The 16,619-nt window shown below is 42.6% G+C and overlaps 1 protein-coding gene across 15 annotated transcripts in view; it reads left to right on the forward strand.

The window, feature by feature from the left end:
• RNASEH2B (ribonuclease H2 subunit B) overlaps positions 1-16,619 on the forward strand; it is a 98,986-nt gene that overhangs the window by 69,752 nt on the left and 12,615 nt on the right. For 9 of the 15 annotated variants that reach the window (XR_004485746.2, XR_004485747.2, XM_049701078.1 and 6 more), the window contains 2 exons: positions 2,560-2,602; positions 14,959-15,039. Coding sequence is in view for 11 of the 15 variants with exons in the window: in XM_049701078.1 (XP_049557035.1) it covers positions 2,560-2,602; positions 14,959-15,039 (124 nt within the window). In the remaining 4 variants the exon portion in view is untranslated. Of the gene's footprint in view, positions 1-2,559; positions 2,603-14,405; positions 14,534-14,958; positions 15,040-16,619 lie in introns of those variants that run through there. The other 6 variants (XR_007473044.1, XM_049701079.1, XM_033436897.2 and 3 more) reach the window with 2 other exon arrangements.

The raw sequence follows: 16,619 nt of genomic DNA on the forward strand, positions 1-16,619 counted from the left end.
TTTGGGGTGTCTGTGGACTTATTATGATTTTAGGCAGCCTCTCTGCTAATGGGTGGGGTTGTGTTCCTGTCTTGCTAGTTGTTTGGCATAGGATGTTCAGCACTGTAGCTTGCTCGTCGTTGAGTGAAGCTGGGTGATAGTGTTGAGATGGAGATTTCTAGGATATTTTCGCCGTTTGATATTATGTGGAGCTGGGAGGTCTCTTGTGGACCAGTGTCCTGAACTTGGCTCTCCCACCTCAGAGGCACAGCACTGACTCCTGGTTGCAGCACCAAGAGCCTTTCATCCGCACGGCTCAGAATAAAAGGGAGAAAAAGTAGAAAGAAAGAATTAGTAGAAGTAGAAAGAAAGAAAGGAGGGAGGGAAGGAGGGAGGGAGGAAGGAAGGAAGGAGGGAAGGAAGAATAAAAAGAAAGTGATAAAATCAAATAAAGATAAAATATAATAAAGTTATTAAAATAAAAAAATAATTATTAAGAGAAAAAAAAAAGGGATAGAGCCCTAGGACAAATGGTAGAAGCAAAGCTATACAGACAAAATCTCACACAGAAGCATACACATACACACTCACAAAAAGAGGAAAAGGGGAAAAAATCATAAATCTTGCTCTCAAAGTCCACCTCCTCAATTTGGGATGATTTGTTGTCTAAAAGAGGGAAGGAAGGAAAGAAAGAACGGAGATAAAGTAAAATAAAATAAAGTTATTAAAATAAAAAGTAATTATTAAGAAAAAAATTAAAAAAAAAAACGGACGTTTAGAACCCTCGGACAAATGGTGGAAGCAAAGCTATACAGACAAAATCTCACACAGAAGCATACACATACACACTCACAAAAAAAGGAAAAGGGGGAAAAATCATAAATCTTGCTCTCAAAGTCCACCTTCTCAATTTGGGATGATCCGTTGTCTATTCAGGTATTCCACAGTTGCAGGGTACATCAAGTTGATTGTGGAGCTTTAATCCGCTGCTTCTGAGGCTGCTGGGAGAGATTTCCCTTTCCCTTCTTTGTTCTCACAGCTCCTGGGGTTCAGCTTTGGATTTGGCCCTGCCTCTGCGTGTAGGTCGCCGGAGGGCGTCTGTTCTTTGCGCAGACAGGACGGGGTTAAAGGAGCAGCTGACTCGGGGGCTCTGGCTCACTCAGGCCGGGGGGAGGGAGGGGCACGGAGTGCGGGGTGAGCCTGCGGCGGCAGAGGCCGGCGTGACGTTTCACCAGCCTGAGGCGCGCCGTGCGTTCTCCCGGGGAAGTTGTCCCTGGATCCCGGGACCCCGGCAGTGGCTGGCTGCACAGGCTCCCTGGAAGGGGGGTGTGGATAGTGACCTATGCTCGCACACAGGCTTCTTGGTGGCAGCAGCAGCAGCCTTAGCGTCTCCTGCCCGTCTCTGGGGTCCGCGCTTTTAGCCGCGGCTCGCGCCTGTCTCTGGAGCTCCTTTAAGCAGCGCTCTTAATCCCCTCTCCTCGCGCACCAGGAAACAAAGAGGGAAGAAAAAGTCTCTTGCCTCTTCGGCAGATCCAGACTTTTCCCCGGACTTCCTCCCGGCTAGCCGTGGCGCACTAACCCCCTGCAGGCTGTGTTCACGCCGCCAACCCCAGTCCTCTCCCTGTGCTCTGACCGAAGCCGTGCCTCAGCTCCCAAGTGCTCCCGCCCTGGCGGGTGAGCAGACAAGCCTCTCGGGCTGGTGAGTGCTGGTCGGCACCGATCCTCCGTGCAGGAATCTCCCCGCTTTGCCCTCCACACCCCTGTTGCTGTGCTCTCCTCTGCGGCTCCGAAGCTTCCCCGTCCGCCTCCCGCAGTCTCCGCCCACAAAGGGGCTTCCTAGTGTGTGGAAACCTTTCCTCCTTCACAGCTCCCTCCCACTGGTGCAGGTCCCGTCCGTATGCTTTTGTCTCTGTTTATTCTTTTTTCTTTTGCCCTACCCAGCTATGTGGGGGATTTCTTGCCTTTTGGGAGGTCTGAGGTCTTCTGCCAGCGTTCCGTAGGTGTTCTGTAGGAGCTGCTCCACGTGTAGATGTATCCCTGGTGTATCTGTGGGGAGGAAGGTGATCTCCGTGTCTTACTCCTCCGCCATCTTCCCAGAAGCACTCCCTATTTTTTTTATATTCTTTACTGCTGAAATTTTTAAGTTTTGGTTAAAGACTTGAGGAGAAAGATATGTCAATTAAACTCTAATAGAAGAAAAGTAAAGTTTGTATGACTTTTTGTCAACAGTTAAAATAATTTTCACTTTTGTATATATTCTAGATTCATCATTTATGATGAAAAAATACAGTACCAAAATGCAAATTTTTAGAGGCTAAAGAAAAGCAATTCCATTTCAGCAAATGACTTATCATTTTGTTCTTTCTCAGACAATTCCAATACTTAGAATTAAGGAGGCAAATGAACATTTATTCACTTAGAAAAATTTCACTCTTTCCACTGAGGTGATTGAACGTTAAGATATATGGAGGTGAAACTACTAGATGAAAGTAGGACTTACTAAGTCTGAAGTTGGCCCAGTTTTTCTGTTTGCTTGTCTATGAAAAACCATGACTATGATTTTTATTTTTTACTCCTCAGGCTTCCAGAACCTCCAGCTTCAGTGCCAAGCCCTCCATCAAAGGTAAGAAGCTGTGACTAAGCTATCTTTGGAGGACTTAGAAAAATATTATACTTTTGCCACATAAATTTAGTTTAGTATATTTTAAAACATACTTCATTCAACTTATGTGGCATAAAGATTATACTGGGTTCTTCATCAGTATTTTTATTTCTGTGGCTTTTACGTGAATGATAAAGTGCTGTGAGAATCAAAGAGTTGATTTTAGCTGGATACCTATATCAAAATATTAAGTATAATTAAAATTAAGTCTTCTTGAGTGAGCTAGATCCTGTAATTAACTTTATTAATCACCAGGAATACTCTAGAACTAAAACTCATTTTTCCAAATATAATTGTCATGGGCACAAAGGCACATAGAGCATGATTTTTGCAACACAGAGAAGCTATCAGTGGAAAACCTTTCCCCTTCCAGATGTTCTCAAACTGCCACCCACAGCTCCTCTGCACTGTGGGCTATGGCCTAGGTTTGTCTCCCAGATATAGGGAGTAGAGAAGCCAGCTATAAACCACACTTGAGAGCAAAGAGTAGCATCCCGAAGTCCAGGCGTGATCGCAGACCAGTGAGCGCTGCTCAGACACAGGGAAGTAAACACGTGCAACAGCTTGTCAGTGAGGGCATTCTCCTGCCAGAAGAGTAATGAGTGCTTTGCAAATGAATGTAAGGTGGGTGTTAAACAACTTTCCTTTTTCCCTGTTTTCGAGGTGACCAACATACTCAGGATATTTTTTTTCTTTAACATCTTTATTGGGGTATAATTGCTTTACAATGGTGTGTTAGTTTCTGCTTTATAACAAAGTGAATCAGTTATACATATACATATGTTCCCATATCTCTTCCCTCTTGCGTCTCCCTCCCTCCCACCCTCCCTATCCCACCCCTCCAGGCTGTCACAAAGCACCGAGCCTATATCCCTGTGCCATGCGGCTGCTTCCCACTAGCTATCTACCTTACTACGTTTGTTAGTGTGTATATGTCCATGACTCTCTCTCGCCCTGTCACAGCTCACCCTTCCCCCTCCCCATAACCTCAAGTCCGTTCTCTAGGAGGTCTCCGTCTTTATTCCTGCCTTACCCCTAGGTTCTTCATGACATTTTTTTTTCTTAAATTCCATATATATGTGTTAGCATACGGTATTTGTCTTTTTCTTTCTGACTTACTTCACTCTGTATGACAGACTCTAGGTCTATCCACCTCATTACAAATAGCTCAATTTCGTTTCTTTTTATGGCTGAGTAATATTCCATTGTATATATGTGCCACATCTTCTTTATCCATTCATCCGATGATGGGCACTTAGGTTGTTTCCATCTCCGGGCTATTGTAAATAGAGCTGCAATGAACATTTTGGTACATGACTCTTTTTGAATTTCGGTTTTCTCAGGGTATATGCCCAGTAGTGGGATTGCTGGGTCATATGGTAGTTCTATTTGTAGTTTTTTAAGGAACCTCCATACTGTTCTCCATAGTGGCTGAACCAATTCACATTCCCACCAACAGTGCAAGAGTGTTCCCTTTTCTCCACACCCTCTCCAGCATTTATTGTTTCTAGATTTTTTGATGATGGCCATTCTGACTGGTGTGAGATGATATCTCATTGTAGTTTTGATTTGCATTTCGCTAATGATTAATGATGTTGAGCATTCTTTCATGTGTTTGTTGGCAGTCTGTATATCTTCTTTGGAGAAATGTCTATTTAGGTCTTCTGCCCATTTTTGGATTGGGTTGTTTGTTTTTTTGTTATTGAGCTGCATGAGCTGCTTATAAATTTTGGAGATTAATCCTTTGTCAGTTGCTTCATTTGCAAATATTTTCTCCCATTCTGAGGGTTGTCTTTTGGTCTTGTTTATGGTTTCCTTTGCTGTGCAAAAGCTTTGAAGTTTCATTAGGTCCCATTTGTTTATTTTTGTTTTTATTTCCATTACTCTATGAGGTGAATCAAAAAAGATCTTGCTGTGATTTATGTCAAAGAGTGTTCTTCCTATTTTTTCCTCTAAGAGTTTGATAGTTTCTGGCCTTACATTTAGGTCTTTAATCCATTTTGAGCTTATTCTTGTGTATGGTGTTAGGGAGTGATCTAATCTCATACTTTTACATGTATCTGTCCAGTTTTCCCAGCACCACTTATTGAAGAGGCTGTCCTTTCTCCACTGTACATTCCTGCCACCTTTGTCAAAGATAAGGTGACCACATGTGCGTGGGTTTATCTCTGGGCTTTCTATCCTGTTCCATTGATCTATCTTTCTGTTTTTGTGCCAGTACCATACTGTCTTGTTTACTGTAGCTTTGTAGTATAGTCTGAAGTCAGGGAGCCTGATTCCTCCTGCTCCTTTTTTCGTTCTCGAGATTGCTTTGGCTATTCAGGGTCTTTTGTGTTTCCATACAAATTGCGAAATTTTTTGTTCTAGTTCTGTGAAAAATGCCAGTGGTAGTTTGATAGGGATTGCATTGAATCTGTAGGTTGCTTTGGGTAGTAGAGTCATTTTTACAATGTTGATTCTTCCAATCCAAGAACATGGTATATCTCTCCATCTATTTGTAGCATCTTTAATTTCTTTCATCAGTGTCTTATAATTTTCTGCATATAGGTCTTTTGTCTCCTTAGGTAGGTTTATTCCTAGATATTTTATTCTTTTCGTTGCAGTGGTAAATGGGAGTGGTTTCTTGATTTCACTTTCAGATTTTTCATCATTAGTGTATAGGAATGCCAGAGATTTCTGTGCATTAATTTTGTATCCTGCTACTTTACCAAATTCATTGATTAGCTCTAGTAGTTTTCTGGTAGCATCTTTAGGATTTTCTATGTATAGTATCATGTCATCTGCAAACAGTGACAGCTTTACTTCTTCTTTTCCGATTTGGATTCCTTTTATTTCCTTTTCTTCTCTGATTGCTGTGGCTAAAACTTCCAAAACTATGTTGAATAACAGTGGTGAGAGTGGGCAGCCTTGTCTTGTTCCTGATCTTAGTGGAAATGGTTTTAGTTTTTCACCATTGAGGACGATGTTGGCTGTGGATTTGTCATATATGGCCCTTATTATGTTGAGGGAAGTTCCCTCTGTGCCTACTTTCTGGAGGTTTTTAATCATAAATGGGTGTTGAATTTTGTCAAAAGCTTTCTCTGCATCTATTGAGATGATCATATGGTTTTTCTTTTTCAGTTTGTTAATATGGTGTATCATGTTGATTGATTTGCGTATATTGAATCCTTGCATTCCTGGAATAAACCCTACTTGATCATGGTGTATGATCCTTTTAATGTGCTGTTGGATTCTGTTTGCTAGTATTTTGTTGAGGATTTTTGCATCTATGTTCATCAATGATATTGGCCTGTAGTTTTCTTTCTTTGTGACATCCTTGTCTGGTTTTGGTATCAAGGTGATGGTGGCCTCGTAGAAGGAATTTGGGAGTGTTCCTCCCTCTGCTATATTTTGGAAGAGTTTGAGAAGGGTAGGTGTTTGCTCTTCTCTAAATGTTTGATAGAATTCGCTTGTGAAGCCATCTGGTCCTGGGCTTTTGTTTGTTCGAAGATTTTTAATCACAGTTTCAATTTCAGTGCTTGTGATTGGTCTGCTCATATTTTCTATTTCTTCCTGATTCAGTCTTGGCAGGTTGTGCATTTCTAAGAATTTGTCCATTTCTTCCAGGTTGTCCATTTTATTGGCATAGAGTTGCTTGTAGTAGTCTCTTAGGATGCTTTGTATTTCTGCGTTGTCTGTTGTAACTTCTCCTTTTTCATTTCTAATTTTATTGATTTGAGTCCTCTCCCTCTTTTTCTTGATGAGTCTGGCTAATGGTTTATCAATTTTGCTTATCTTCTCAAAGAACCAGCTTTTAGTTTTATTAATGTTTGCTATTGTTTTCTTTGTTTCTATTTCATTTATTTCTGCTCTGATCTTTATGATTTCTTTCCTTTTGCTAATTTTGGGTTTTGTTTTTTCTTCTTTCTCTAGTTGCTTTAGGTGTAAGTTTAGATTGTTTATTTGAGATTTTTCTTGTTTCTTGAGGTAGGCTTGTATAGCTATAAACTTCCCTCTTAGAACTGCTGTTGCTGCATCCCATAGGTTTTGGATCATCGTGTTTTCATTGTCATTTGTCTCTAGGTATTTTTTGATCTCCTCTTTGATTTCTTCAGTGATCTCTTGGTTATTTAGTAATGTATTGTTTAGCCTCCATGTGTTTTTGTTTTTTACGTTTTTTCCCCTGTAATGCATTTCTAATCTCATAGCCTTGTGGTCAGAAAAGATGCTTGATATGATTTCAGTTTTCTTAAATTTACTGAGGCTTGATTTGTGACCCAAGATGTGATCGATCCTGGAGAATGTTCCATGGGCACTTGAGAAGAAAGTGTAATCTGCTGTTTTGGGATGGAATGTCCCATAAATATCAATTAAATCTATCTGGTCTGTTGTGTCATTTAAAGCTTCTGTTTCCTTATTTACTTTCATTTTGGATGATCTGTCCATTGGTGATAAAGTTCCCCACTATTATTGTGTTACTGTCGATTTCCTCTTTCATAGCTGTTAGCAGTTGCCTTATGTATTAAGGTGCTCCTATGTTGGGTGCATATATATTTGTAATTGTTATATCTTCTTCTTGGATTGATCCCTTGATCATTATGTAATGTTCTTCCTTGTCTCTTGTAACATTCTTTACTTTAAAGTCTGTTTTATCTGATATGAGTATAGCTACTGCAGCTTTCTTTTGATTTCCATTTACAGGAATATCTTTTTCCATCCCCTCAGTTTCAGTCTGTATGTGTCCCTAGGTCTGAAGTGGGTCTCTTGTAGACAGCATATATATGGGTATTGTTTTTGTATCCATTCAGCAAGCCTCTGTCTTTTGGTTGGAGCATTTAATCCATTCACGTTTAAGGTAATTATCGATATGTATGTTCCTATGACCATTTTCTTAATTGTTTTGGGTTTGTTTTTGTAGGTGCTTTTCTTCTCTTGTAATTCCCACTTAGAGAAGTTCCTTTAGCATTTGTTGTAGAGCTCGTTTGGTGGTGCTGAATTCTCTTAGCTTTTGCTTGTCTGTAAAGCTTTTGATTTCTCCTTCCAATCTGGATGAGATCCTAGCTGGGTAGAGTAATCTTGGTTGTAGGTTCTTCCCTTTCATCACTTTAAGTATATCATGCCACTCCCTTCTGGCTTGTAGAGTTTCTGCTGAGAAATCAGCCATTAACCTTATGGGAGTTCCCTTGTGTGTTATTTGTCATTTTTCCCTTGCTGCTTTTAATAAATTTTCTTTGTCTTTAATTTTTGCCAGTTTGATTACTGTGTGTCTTGTCTTGATTACTGCTGCGCTTCCTGGACTTGGGTAGCTATTTCCTTTCCCATGTTAGGGAAGTTTTCGACTATAATCTCTTCAAATATTTTCTCTGGTCCTTTCTCTCTCTCTTCTCCTTCTGGGACCCATATAATGCGAATGTTGTTGCATTTAATGTTGTCCCAGAGGTCTCTTCGGCTGTCTTCATTTCTTTTCATTCTTTTTTCTTCTGTTCCACAGCAGTGAATTCCACCATTCTGTCTTCCAGGTCACTTATCCGTTCTCCTGCCTCAGTTATTCTGCTATTGATTCCTTCTAGTGTAGTTTTCATTTCAGTTATTGTATTGTTCATCTCTGTTTGTTTGTTCCTTAATTCTTCTAGGTCTTTGTTAAACATTTCTTGCATCTTCTCGATCTTTGCCTCCATTCTTTTTCCAAGGTCCTGGATCATCTTCACTATCAATATTCTGAATTCTTTTTCTGGAAGGTTGCCTATCTCTACTTCATTTAGTTGTTTTTCTGCGGTTTTATCTTTTTACTTCATCTGGTACATAGACCTCTGCCTTTTCATCTTGTCTATCTTTCTGTGAATGTGGTTTTTGTTCTACAGGCTGCAGGCCTGTAGTTCTTGCTTCTGCTGTCTGCCCTCTGGTGGATGAGGCCATCTCTGGTCCGTATTGTTAAAGACACTGAAGGCCATATCCATAAGAAGGTTGAGAGGGGTTTGGGGACCCACGGCAAGCTTTTGCAGCTTCCTATGGATGTCAGGGGCCGAATGGTAAATGAAGTAAGTTGCAAGCACAATGCGTCCCTCAAAAGCATCTGGGTCCACATTTGTATACTTTCTGAGGGAATCTACCAGCCAGGCCCGAAATAGGGCTGGATTTTTGTCCTCACCTTGGGCGATCTCTTAAACCTCATCATAGTTGACAGGTTTAATTATGCGCTGGCGTCTCATCCCTTCAGTGAGGCAAAGGATCATGTGGTCTCTTCTAGGGATACTAGGTTGGCCTAGTTCATAGTCGCAAATGGGATCAATCAGTGGCACTGCTGTCATGCCCACAGGGTAATAATTGGGTTGGACAATGTATAATCCATCAGCATATGCTTGAGCATGCACCCAAATACAGGTCTTTTCCTCACGGGTGCTGCAGTGGGAAATGGCAACATTCAGGTCCTTCCAAATAAGGCCGTAGGAAAGCATTAGTTCCTGGAATTCTTCAGTGAACTGGCTAGGATCCTCTGAGAATCGGCCTAAGTGAGTGCAGCACTGGTTGAGGTCAGACAAAGAAAGGGGGTGCAGACTCTGGTCATTCCCTGAGGTCTGCCTGTTGCTTCTTAGAGGGGGCAAAGGAGCTCTGGCTGCACTTCTGGTATGGAAGGATAAAGAGGCTTATATGGTGCTGGAAGGGCTGAAGATGGCGAAAGAGGACTTGGGTCTTCTGTCTGAGACTTATTTTCCTGCAGAGATACTACCAGAGGGGGTTTTTGAATAGTTTGAACAGGTCCCAACCTGCAAGGTTCCCTAACACAGGACTTGCATAGCTCCAGGTTCTCTCTTAGGGCCATAAGGGCCTGAACAGAAGGAATCTCTGTCCGTTTTCCATGCCTCTCGCAAAAAAATTCTAACTGTACGATGGTATTATAGTGGAGGCTTCCATTTTCTGGCCAGATCTTATCATCCTCAAGTTTATACTGGGGCCAGGCTGTATTACAGAAGAAGATGAGCTTTTCCTGTTTAAAAAAATCTAGAGAAAACTTGTCCCAGTGACTTAGAATGCACCCTGAGGGGTGAATCCTTGGGGATGGAGGGGATGCTCCCCACTGATCCTTCAGGGAGAGAGGGCTCCCGTAAAAGAGAGGAGCACTACAGTTAGGATGTCCCTTTAGGGGTTCCCTCTGTCAGGACTGGCTACAGGCATCCCTGTTCACCTAGTCCTGTCAACTTTGGCCAATGTCAGGGTAGTTAGTGGCCCTGCCACATGGCAACTCTGCCAGCCCCAGAGTGCTGGGGCCTGTGTCCTATCCTGACAGCTCTGGTACCCAGGATGAACGACCTTCCTGAGGGTTTCTCTATAGATTCTCTGACCATTGAGTAATCCATGTGTTCCAGGGTGTATTCCCCTGGAACAGACGTCTTCATAGTTCCAGGAGCTATTTAGGTCCCAGTCCCCTTTCTCTAAAAGGGTGGTCAGGATCTGAAAACAGGCACTGGCCACTAAGGGAGGTGGTATGTAGGACTGTGTACAAGCCTCCTTTCTATTATCTAGAAAAGTCTTAATTTCCTTTCATTTACAGTCCAAGTAAGGCTGCATTTTATATTTCCACAAAGTTGAACCTGATCATAGTTAATCAAATGGTCCGTGTCCCTGGCTGCCTGTGAAAATGGCTGGAAACTTTTCTTGACATGCCCTATGCATATGCAATAGTGAAATGTGTAGGGCCTAGCAGCTAGGTTGGAAAACGCCTGACAAATTTCTTCCCCCCATTTCCAAGGAAGTAATAAGAGCAAGATAGAGACACAGAGACAAAGATAGTCAGACATAAGTGGACCTAAAATAATCCTGTGGGGATAGCCACAGGGAAAGGGAGGGTGTTATGTTTTAAGCTTGTGTGCCTAAAAACGTTACATGGAAGTTGTTTTAAGGTGGGTGGACAGACCTATCTTCTCTCTAGTCCCTTCCATGACCCACATATCCTTACACGGCAGGAGTCTTGTGGTGGGAAACACCCTGGTGTCTTATATATGCTTGACCCATGCCCACGTATGTTGCAGCAAGCAGGTCCAAAAGGTGACAGGCAAAGGGAGCAAAAGGGAGAGTAATGACAAGAAGTCAGGCAGTGGCTCTCAAGCACAAGTGAGATGAGAGGCTAAGACTTGCCAGGGAAAGGAGGAGGGATATTTGACCTCCCAATAATTCTCCTGGCTGGCTTACCACAGATGTTGCCAGAGGGTAGGTTCTTGTTTCCTCACAGAAAGAATTCAGAGACAAGTCACAAGAGGCCAAGTAAGCAAAGCGAGGATTTATTGAGAGATAGTAAACTCTCAGGAGGGAACACGGGCAGGCTCAGACAAGCTGAGGCTCAGCCCCTTTGAAATGACTAATGGTAGGCCCTTTCTACCCTCAGATATTTTGGTGGACACCGAAACCAGTGAGGTCACTAAGTTCCTAATAAATCAGGATAAGTCCTAAAGGTGATTTCAGAGTCTGGAAATCAGGTTTTGCTGGCCCTAGCCAAGAAACTCACCCCATCCCTCTTGAAGTTCATATCCCATCCCTAACGCAGCTTCCATGCTTGGATCTCACCCCTCACATCAATATTTCTAACCAATACCAAGTACTCATTCCCAAGTGCAATGAGTCTAGCCTGTCTTGCTGCCCCTGCCCCTAGTGACCAGTGGAAGAGGGAGGGAAAACGCCAGTTGTCCGGCGTTTACAATATGGCCCTCCTAAGGCCTACAGAAAAGTCCCCACACCTCACGACCCCTCTTGTAACGGTGGCCTCTCTCCTCAAGCCGCGTGGGTACACCCTCTTGGGCAAACCACTTACAGGAATGGCTCAGCTCCTCAGAAGTGCGCCAGGCGTGCACTGCCCCAGACGCCTGTCCCTCTGCGGCCTGAACATAAACCAGCTGCCTTCTCAGAATAACCCCAGCTCTCCTTCCCCTGCCCAGGATTGGCTGTGGCCTTGCCTTGGATAGATAAGGCCCTGCTTGCGGGACAGTGCACGCTAGGCCAACTAGTAATCAGATGAACCTAGGCGTATCCATCCGTAATATCCGCCACTCCTGAAGTAAGAGGCTGATGGGCCTCATCCTGGCAGCAACTGGAGCAGCTGTTGTTTGGTGGCCCCATGGGCGGCTTTGCCTACCTTGAGGCAATGCTTTGTAACCTGCCAGATATTCTGTCTCCTCTGGCCAGGACCATGGGGGAACCCCCTTTATTTCCTAGCAAGTGTGGTGATGGATAACAGACTGGCCCTGGACTATCTGCTGGCTGAACGGGGAGGGGTATGTGCAGTAATCAAAAAAATGTGCTGCACCTCCATCACCACCACTGGCCAGGTGGAAGAAGATATGCAAAAGATACAAGAACAGGCCCAGTGGCTCCACTTGTGGGAAGGGTGACCCCAGTGCCAGCTCCACATGGACTGCAGTCAGGGGGGTATTACCAAACATGACCTGGTTCCTACCCCTGCTTGGACCTCTGACTGCAATAATATTTTTGCTGATTTGGGGCCCCTGCCTTTTTAGTCTCCTGTTTGTTAAGTCTGTTTCTTCAGGTTACGACAGTGTCACCTACAGGTGATGGTATGCCAGGGATTTCAACCCATCCTGAAAGAAGATGGGGACCATCAACACCCACTGGACAGGGCTGCAGCCTCCTTCTACTCCCCACTCCCCATCTCTGCCGCTGTCCATGACACTGAGACCTCCTGTCTCTGACAGAGCAAGGTGATCTGGACCCCACTGCTAGGGACAATGCCCCTGCTCAGCTTGAAGCAGCTACGGAAGACGGACCATCGAGCCTTTGACCCTTAAAAGATTTTAAGGGTCCAGACTCCTCGAGGGGGGAGACGTTAGAGCAGGCAGTTAGCCAGACATGAGCAGAGGAGGGAGGCACAGGTCATGTGACAGGAGACCATAATACATCTTGCAATGACAGGGGTTCTAGGGGCAAACACAGAAAAGCGGGAACCTCCGGGCTGACAGGAGACCATATGTCTTGTGAAGACAAGGGTCCTAGAGGCAAACAAAGAAAGGCAGGAACCTCCTGGTCGGAATGTAACCTTTTGCTCATTATGCCCTCATTACAGTAGAATTAGCATTGCAACCAGAGCAGTACCCATCATGCACCGGCACCATGACAGATCCAAGCAAAGCCAAATAAGGACAGAAACTCCCCCTCCTCTCGGGAAGGTGGACCTGGGATGAAAACCAGGAAATTACTCCCCAAATCCCTCCCTCCCTGATGAATATTCCACCCAATCATTTTCACACCCGGTATAACCAGCTTGCCAAAAGGACTCACTGCTGCTCACCTGAGCCTGCCTGCGCTCCCTCCTGAGAGTGTACTGTCACTCAGTAAATCCTTTGCTTACTTGGCCTCTCAGTCTCAGCTCTGAATTCTTTCTACAAAAATACGAGAACCTACCCTCTGGCCGCACGAAGACAGCCACAGACAATTCATAAGCCAATCGGTATGGCTGTGTTCCAGTAAAACTTCATTTATAAAAACAGACAGCCAGCTGGACTTGGCCCCTGAGCGGGACTTGGCTAATCCCAGATTTAGATCTTGGCATCTCATTTCTCCTACATCTCAACTTCACCTCCTAGATTATTTTAGTTGCTTTCTGAGGTTTCCTGCTCTATTGTGTCTTCCTGGGGCTCCGGTTTGTACATTGCAAACTTCACTGGATGATGTACCATAGTTGAAACAAGTGTAGGATAATGTCTGCTACTAGGTTTCCCATCTGTGTCTAGGATTTGATTGATTTTTACAGAAATATAGTTGATTGTTTGCAGGAAATAACGTTCCAATGACTGTTAGGTATCTTTGCATCTGTGTTGTAATCCGTAGCATGGAGCCTCTCATCCTTAATATGTTTTGCATTATTTTATTACTATTATGTTTGACTATGTTGAGGCCCGGCTTCCAGTTCTCACCCCCTTGCATCTTTTGAATTTATCACTGTCAGCTGGCAGAGCTGAATGCAATCAGTGGATTTGGAGATGTTCCTAAGTGCCTTCTTTGCAAGTCATTTGTAAGAATAAGACCAATCTTAGCATTAGTTCCTCTGTACTTTTCTGTCTGCCTTTTTTTCCAGAACTGTACCCATTTAGTCAGACCCTTTGTTACTGTCTTTCTGAGCCACTTTTCTATTTCTTCTGAAACATTCCCCCAAATCTGTGGTGATTCAGTCTTTTAAATAACAGAAATTTAAGTAGATGTTACAGTTAATGTTTTTTTCCCAACGTATTCAACAGTGTGCTGGTGAAAAATTTCAAGACGTGTCATTTTACCCACTTGTATTGTACATGGGCTGTGGCATCTTTTAGTAGCGACTCTACAGTTCTTTGTGTAGTGAAAGCTGGGTGTGAAGAGTGAAGCTGGGAACAAATCTGCATTTCCTAGGGCGGGTCCATATTGGGTCTTGTCAGCCCAGCGTCTCCACAGAGAGCTTGAAAATCTGTAAAAGTCCAAGTTGTGATCCCTGTGCAGTCAGTTCTCCATGTTAAACATCAAGACTTACCTGCCCTGCTATGTGCCTTTTACATAATAAGTGTGTCAGATTCCTACTGTAATATGAACATATGGCCACAGTCTAGCTCTTGACAAGATTCTCACATTCATTGATTGGTGAAAAATGCTCATGTGAAAGGTGAAATCATGAAGTAAGGGTTGACTTAATTGCATTGGGTCCAATGGAAAGAGCACTTGTACCATAGTTGAGATCTCACCTCAAGTCCTCTGCTAGGTGACCTTAAGCTGTTCACTTAACCTCTGTGCTTCCTTCTGCTTGCTTTGCAAGGTTGTTCTTATGTGGATAAAATGAGATAATTGAATTGAAAGGAGGTAAGAACATAAAGCTATACAAAGATGGTGACAGTCAGAATGCTGTCCCTGTATTCCTAAATGGACATTACAGCAGCCCTGCAGGTGAATGAAGTCGGGGTTCTGGCTGGACCCCGGCCATCTTAAAGGAAATTCTCTTCTTTGCCTTCTGTGCCTGCATTCACCCCCCCTTAGACTGTCCTGGAAGTCAGCAGTCACCTCGATGCCCCCTGTCCCTGGTACATACATTATGTGATCATACCGCTAGACAGCCTAAGGGCTGGGTCATGGGCTTGCCTGCTCACATCTCCCCATCACCAAGGCTGCTTCTTGGAAGGGACGTCTGGCTTAGTTCCTAGATAATTGGCAAAAAGCGAAGGGACTTGTAAAAAGTAAGCCCTCTGCAGGGTCTGCTGCTCTATTTGACCTCGCTATTGGTCCAAATTGCACATACATGTTGGGTTTTTTTTTTAATGGACTGATGTAAGTGTCAAGCTGACGTTTGACACTTCACTGCTCTAACATTGCAGAAAGTAAAGTTATCAGATGAGCCCATAGAAGCAAAAGAAGATTACACTAAGTTTAACACTAAAGATTTGAAGACTGTAAAGGTATGTGTCTGGGTGCAGCAGCAAATACTCTTGAATCCTGTGGCTGTTGCTGCATGGGGACTTTGAGGAACGATTGCATGCTTGATTGTGATTTTATCATTTTAACCATGAAGAATTATTAACTTGCATTTCTGTGACTTAAGAATTAATTCAAAATTATGAATGGTGATGAAAGTGTCAAGCAAAGAAGACTTTTTACAGATAAAGAAAGGCAGTATACTTATTAGCAAGAGTGTGCCTAAACTTTGCGATATATTCAGAGTGATAGGATGGGGCAGAGGAAGGGGCTCCAAAGGTAATTTTTTGTCGACTCTGCTGCCCAGTAGCTTCCCAGAAATTATGACAATGACAACAATTATTAACAACTCCATAATTCAGCAACCACCCCAGCAAGTATTTTCACAACATTTCTTACTGATTTATCCTATACATCATCATATATATATATACACACACACATATAGTTTGGGGTTCTGCCTTTTTCATTTAGCTCTATATTGTGAAAATGTTCATGTCATTAAGCTTTCTTTGAAAAATTATTAATGGTTTTGTGATATTCAGTCATGTGTTATTTTATTTCACCACAGGGAATATAGTCTATTTAATCATTCTCCTATTTTTGGACACATAGGTTACTTCTGCTTTTTTGTTTTTGTTTTAATGAGGTGATAAACATTCTCATTTATAGTCTGCATCTCTATTTCATTAGACACAATTTAAAACTAAGAGTAAAGGCTTAGAAAACATGAACTCTTTCCATGATTACTGGTATACATATATATAGCTAAAATGCTTTCCAAAAGTGTAGCAGAAATTTGTACTCCCAGCCGTTATTGCTGATGAGTGTTCATCTCACATTCTTGACAACATCAAGTATTATTTTTATTCTTGAAAAATTTGCCTAAGTAGGCTACTTTAGGTAGAAAGGTTGTTTTTCCAAATGCTTATTGCCTATCTGCATTTTTGCAAATTGTCAATTCATGTTTCTTGCCTGTTTTTATATTGGGATAGTAATATTTTTCTTGTTGATTTGTAAGAGCTCATTCTAAATTCAGGCTATTAACACTTTTCATGACATATAGGGTACAGATAATTTTCCAGTTTGTTTAGGCTTTTCATTTGACTTTTGAACTATTTTAAGTTTATCTGAGGATTAAATATGGAAGTTTTTTATGATTTTCTCATTATTTTTATGCTTAGAAAGACCTTGCCTTGCCCCAAGATAGGTTAACTTCCACCTAGATTTTAAGAACACTTACTCTCCATAGATTTAATGTTTTCTAAAAATTGTATTCTTTAATCTACATGTAATTTATCAGGGCATGGGCTATCAGGGGATAATCCAACTTGAGATTTGGCTAAAATAGCTGGTTATCTCAGTGCCTTCTGTAAGCAGGGACATTTTCGAGTTTCTCTGTGAGGAGTATTTCTGCCCCACCCTTCTAAGTGCTGCTTCCCATTGTATCCATTTGGGCACCGCACCATTGAGATAAGAGGTTGGACCAGGATGTCAGTTAATTGCAGGGGATGGAGGATAACTTGTCTCAGAGACTGTCACTTTTCCCCATCCAGCCAAAATA

The sequence above is a fragment of the Orcinus orca genome, chromosome 18, assembly GCF_937001465.1.
Source record: "Orcinus orca chromosome 18, mOrcOrc1.1, whole genome shotgun sequence".
NCBI lineage: Eukaryota > Metazoa > Chordata > Mammalia > Artiodactyla > Delphinidae > Orcinus > Orcinus orca.